Source organism: Caloenas nicobarica, chromosome 18 (genome assembly GCF_036013445.1).
Source record: "Caloenas nicobarica isolate bCalNic1 chromosome 18, bCalNic1.hap1, whole genome shotgun sequence".
Taxonomy (NCBI): domain Eukaryota; kingdom Metazoa; phylum Chordata; class Aves; order Columbiformes; family Columbidae; genus Caloenas; species Caloenas nicobarica.
In genome coordinates this window covers 2,989,804-2,995,803 of record NC_088262.1, presented here as the reverse complement: position 1 = coordinate 2,995,803, position 6,000 = coordinate 2,989,804, and the positions used below count along the sequence as shown (strand labels likewise).

At 44.1% G+C, this 6,000-nt stretch overlaps 1 protein-coding gene across 3 annotated transcripts in view; it reads left to right on the top strand.

Annotated features, from left to right (window-relative positions):
• The first annotated feature begins 2,494 nt into the window (after window positions 1-2,494).
• CEP112 (centrosomal protein 112) overlaps window positions 2,495-6,000 on the top strand; it is a 147,909-nt gene continuing 144,403 nt past the window's right edge. For 2 of the 3 annotated variants that reach the window (XM_065648055.1, XM_065648054.1), the window contains exons 1-4: window positions 2,495-2,628; window positions 3,592-3,704; window positions 4,630-4,820; window positions 5,567-5,733. In XM_065648055.1, the coding sequence (XP_065504127.1) occupies window positions 3,605-3,704; window positions 4,630-4,820; window positions 5,567-5,733 (458 nt within the window). In that variant the 5' untranslated portion in view covers window positions 2,495-2,628; window positions 3,592-3,604. Of the gene's footprint in view, window positions 2,629-3,591; window positions 3,705-4,629; window positions 4,821-5,566; window positions 5,734-6,000 lie in introns of those variants that run through there. The other variant, XM_065648056.1, reaches the window with a different exon arrangement.

The following is a 6,000-nucleotide window of genomic DNA, read 5'->3' as shown; positions in this document are numbered from 1 at the left end:
CTGCCTTGGTAAGCAGACCCAGAAACCAGATCTATTCCTTCAGGAAACTTGTCCTGGAGAACTAGTTCCAGTTTCCCTGGTCCTGCTCTGCCTCATGTTCTTTGTCACCATATCCCAGCAAATTCAGTTTTTCAAAGTATTTTTCGATGAGCATGACAGAGATACATTCAAACCTGAAAGCAACATGCAGATACAGATCCACGTACAACAACATGCAAAAAAAGTTGGCTTAGAAATTCCGGCCCTCTTCAACCGTCAAAAAGCAGATTTGCAAAGCTGGACAGAAATGCAAAGCTCACGGTCTCACCTGGCCAACATGCTGATGAGCTGCCTGGAAAAAACTGCCCGGAAAGAGTCTCGTTGTTAAGTCCATCCAGCCTTCCACATTCTACCAACTCACAAAACTCGTCTGTCTCCTGTGATTGGGACAGACTTGGGCAAATTGATTTCACAATGTTTACAAAGTTCCTATGACAAATCTGGGTATCTGAAGTGGTGATTCAGGGGTGAAAAGTTCGGCAAGTTCGGCTCTTTGAGCAAGTCAGCCATCCCGTAGTCTTACTGTGTTGCAAGAATCTTCCATTATTTTAAAACAGATTCAAAGAAGTCTTATCTTCTAAAATACATTAAATGGGATTATTCTAAATTTTGAATTTAAAGGAAAGAAATAATCTTTGTCATCTACTCATGAGATTCTACCATGGATTAACATCACTGATTTTCGCATGGCAAATGCTGATTTAAGGAGCTATGTGCAATCTGCGCAGGAAACAGTGTAGCTGTCAGAGCTATCACCGAACAAGCCCTACCGTGGAATCATTGCTGCTGAAGACAGCTGAGAAATCAAAGAAAACAGCCAATTCTCTACCGTACATTTAAGAAATTCTTGTTTGATGTGTATGTGCATGTGAATCAAGCTTAGAAGAGCTGAAGAGTTTACTCATTCGAGATAAAAGCACTTCAGACAGACTAAGGCAAATTATTTTGGGGAAAGAGAAATAAATGAATCAAAGAGGTCAGATGTTTTATTTGGGATCAGACACACACACAATCACTTCACTGACTCCGGAAGAGGCTGAAGAGCTGAAAGGAGTGGGAGATTTCCCGAACTCTTTTGGATTAATCAATAGTTTTCTTGACATGGCTGCAAAACAAGTGTAACCTATGTCTTTTGTATAGAAATGTCAGGTGTGTAATCTTAAAATTTTCTATTCCACAACACCCCCTCATATTCTCTGTCCTTGGGACCGGACATCAACAAACCACGCAACGTGAACAATACCGAGCATAAAACGCTTTAAAGCGAAAGCAAAATCACTCTATTATCTACAAGGATACACTTGAACAATTTTTACTTAGAAACACTCAGAAACCGTGGCTAAAATTGGCTCTGCAATTATTCAGCCTGCACCTGCAATTTCAGTCTCATTTCAACCGCTCATGTTTCTGGCACCCACTCCGGAGCTACAAAAACACCGCTCAGACTCAAAAGCCACTTCTGATTTATAAACCTTCAATTTCAGAGGGCTAAATATTTTCCACTAAGCATTGCGTGGAAGCGTTTTTCCCCAATTATTGATCATAATGAAGACATATAACAAAAAAGATAGCTGATATCCAACTAGTTGCAGCTAAAACAAATGAACACGCCGCAAACACGGCAGAGTTTTGTCCCGCTGCTCCTGCACCCTCACTTTTCCCGTCCCGGCTCTCCTGCCGCGCAAACCTCCAGCTCTGTCCCTGTGTATCGAGGACTTGACCCAACCTCGCTACATCAGTGATAGGACAAGAGGAAACGGCCTCAAGTTGCGCCAGGGGAGGTTCAGACTGGATATTAGGAAAAATTCTTCATGGAAAGGGCTGTCGGGCATTGGAACAGGCTGCCCAGGGCAGTGGTGGAGTCACCATCCCTGGAGGGGTTGAAAAGGCGTTTCGACGAGGTTCTCAGGGACACGGGGTAGTGCTAGAGTTGGGTTATGGTTGGACTCGATGATCCTGAGGGTCTCTCCCAACCAAAATGATTCTGTGATCTCTGGCCGTTTCTCCCTTTCTGCTCGCTCAGGCTCTGCTGGTTCCTCTTGAGATTTTTTTAAAATAAGTATTTATATCTGTGTGCATACGTATTTTTGGGGTAAAGGCACTGGGTGTAGCGCTGATGGCGGTTCGCTGCAGCGGGCCTGACTAGCACACTGCTGCTCACCATCTGATGTTAATTACTCGGGACCGTGATTAACGACCCCGGGCAGCGATTGCGTCCCTGCGCCGTGACAGCGCACACCGTTCCGCCACCGAGCACGAGAGTTTTTCCCCTACCGCCTTCTGGGCACAAGCGACTCCCCACACCCGACCGCTCCCCGACACCCTCGGAGCTGCCGGCCCGCGGGGAGCGCTCGCCTCCGGCTCCCCCAGCGCGGGCTGGGCCGCGGCCGCGTCGCCCGGCAACCGGCGGGCGGCCCCGCGGAAACGGAAACGGAAACGCGCGGGGCCGGCGGGGGCCGCCGGGAGCGGGGCTGGGCTCGGTTTGAACCGTTGGCCGCTCGGCCGGGCCGGCCTTTCCCCGCCGCGGGGGAGCCGGGACCCGCCGGCCCGGCTGGGCCCACCCGGGCCCCGGGCGCTGTGGAGGGCGAGGTAAAAGGGGCGGCGTGTCCCGGGGGAGGCTCACCGGGAGGTGCGGGGGTGTCAGATCCCGGCAGCGGGTGGGAACGGGGGCGCTCGCTGCGGTCAGTCGCTGCAAACCGGCTCCGGGCAGGCGGTCAGGGAGCGGGTTGATAAAGGGCCCTGGGGGAGGGAGGTGGGAAAGTGCGTGTGTGCGGCCCGCGGGGAGGGACCCGCGGCCCGGGGGGACACGGGGGACACGGAGCATCGCGGGTTCGCTGTGGGGAGAGCCCGGGGGGACACGGGGGACCGCGGGTTCCCTGAGGGGGGACACGGGGGACCGCGGGTTCCCTGAGGGGGCACACGGAGCATCGCGGGTTCGCTGCGGGGAGAGCCCGGGGGGTCCCGCCCGCTGTTGTGTTCAACCGCACCCGTGTTTGGGGGCCGGTAATTTGGCCAAACAAGCGTCTAATTACAATTTCAAACGTGCGGAAAAGCGGCGTTCTCCAACTAGGAAATGGCAGGAGGTCTTGGAGGAGTTTGGCCTTTCACTCCGTAGTTAAAAAACAATTCTGACAACATTTGTCTGTTTCTTTTAACTCATGGGTCTATTTGCAGTTTTTCCTCTTTTCACCCTTTTCTTTATAACCCCAAACTAATTCTATGAATGCCGCTATAACAAATTCATGTAGGCGTTTTATACATGCGGCTGTGCCGCAAATTCCTTTAGGTGTTTTATACAAATTGTGCGTAATTGAACTCCTTTTAGTGTGGTTGACTAGTCACTTCCAAATCTAAACAAACACATTCTTGTAGATTTCCTGGAGTATCTGTTGTTTGCAAATAATCACTCTTAATGTTTATTTGAACATAAGAAAATATTTAGTTTTATTTTCTGTATAGTTCCAAAGCATCTCTTTGCATAGCCTAAGACGGGCAGAGGCTAATGTATGGGGGTACTGGATCTTTTCTGCTTCAGTGTGAATAATTTTGCAGGTGTTGTTTCAAAATGAATGGGGAAGAGGAAATATGGGAAAAACTGGATGCAGAATTTGATCACTGCGTTGTGGATATGAAGCCTCATGTTCTAAAACTACAGCATAGGTCAGGTAAATATGGAAAAATGTGTGTATAGAGAGTTACTATGTGTACTTGTATCGCTTTCTTTAACCACATGCTTAATGTCTGACGTTATAAGCCACTGTATTGAAGGGGGTTTTGTACATTACCTAAAGTCGGATTTTTTTAAGTACATGTTGCTATTATTTGAGCTTATCTGTCTTATCTTGGTGACCTAAATGTGCTTTTGTAGAAATACATTAACTTCTCTATTTTTAAAAAAATAATTCAGTAGAAATTAAAAGCTTGTTTTTGAGATTGCGCTTACAAAATTGCAAATATTTTTTAGAGATAAGGTTTTGAAAATTTGTCTTAGGAATGTGTAATAATCTGAACATCAATTAATGAATGATGTTTTATAAATCTAATGATTAGAACAAACTAGTTATTATTAAAAGCACAAACCCTACAAATTAAGACTTTGCTTTGCAAATGTTTAATCAAATGAATAATTTCATCATCTGGTAGCAAAGCTTGTGTAAATAGAGGTTTCTAAAATGAGTGAAGATTTATTGTGTATTTAAAGTATTAGCGCTCATGCAAGCTGTATACTGGAGTTAAAGGCAGCTCTTGCCGTGAGTTTGGAATTTCAGGTGATTTAACTGTTCTGGACTTATTAGAGAATGTGAACATGCTATTTCTAGAAGTCATGTAAACTTCTGATAAACATGAATTTGTAGAAAATACTTCTGGATGACATAAATTCGAATTATTGTTGAAGGTTTATTTTTAGTCTAGGTATTTGACCATTTTTTCCTTTGGTTTGGTCATTTGCATTTTTTGTTTGTTTTGCTGTAAACTTATGGACGGAAGAGAAACATCTACATGATTGGTGACTGGTGATGGCTGCTGTTATTTCTATGTGTTTGATTTGCTCTGAAAATATATAGTGATTATGTGTCTGTATATTTTTAGAACGACAAAGGTGTGCACTGTGGATTAAAAAACTATGCGAACCCTCAGGAGCAGGGACAGGAACGGTGGGAAGGAAGAATCGGAACCTCTATGCCAAGCTTTTGCTCCACATGCTAAAGCGAGGGGTGCTGGAAGGTCCTTTTACACACAAACCAGAACCAGGAATACTGAAAACTTTACCTTCATACATGGTGGGTGTAACTTCTGTATTAAAAAAACCCCTGCTTAAATATATTCTGAAAACACTTTTAAGTCTTTGATTTGGCATAAATGTGAACAACAATTCTGAATGAGTTGAGTGTAAATACAGGTATTGTTCTTGCATATCTTGTAGTTGGGGCTGGAAAAAAATCTTTCATTGTGCAAAACCTTTTATGAGACCTGTTTCTTCTTCAAAATTCGGGTTCTAAGAAGACTTATAAGCCTTCTGAAGGAGCATGAGGTTTTTGTCTAATTTTTTAAAAGGATCTAATAAAAGACTCTTGAGGCTGTATTTTGCCTCCTTGTAAAAGGAAAAAGTCCTTAAATAAGGTGGCTTTAGTAATCTGCGATTCTGGCTTTTGCTACACACTCCAGCTATTTAAGCTCTGTGAAAGAAAAGATAACAGTATTTCACATAGGTATTGTTAAGCCTGCAGTTTGTTTTCTGAAGACCTGAATATACCATGTCAATTACTGGCATCAGCTTCAGTGAGATAACAGTCCTAATTTGTGCTAACATTACCCATACCAGTAAAATACTGGAAAACATTTACACCGTTGCCTGTTGTACTTATTTTCGTGGATGGGGAAGGTAATATTTGCACACTTGGCTGACTTCTTTGGAAAAGGAAATATTACACTGCAGATATTCCTGCAAGAAATGACATTAACAGTGTAAAGAATATATTTGTGTGAATGTATTTTAGTGTTGATTTTGCATTTATTTTAATTACAGTCGATTTATTTTGATGAACCAAATTCAACAAGAGTTCGGAGTAGCAGCCCAGACTGTTTACCTGACTGGGTAGTGGGAGAACTAGGAGACAGTGACTCGAAGCTCGAGGAATCCTGGAAGATCTCCTCGCAAGAGGAGTCCCCTTCAGCAACACTGCTTACACATGGGTAAGATTTCTGTATTTGGCTCATATGACTTGATAAGCTCTGTCTGTATCTTTCAGTTTGTGTGTATGAATTTATTACACTCCCACAGGGAATCATCTTGAATATAGTGTTGGTACTTTGTATAGAGAAGCTCTGATAATAGCTTCTAACTTAATGGTAACTTTTATACTTCTCTGTTATTATATTCCTCCATTGTGTTTTCTTCTCTGGCTCCTGTAAGTCTTCCATGTCCCATAGCTCTGTCCTCTTTCCCTACCTCTTGCTCTC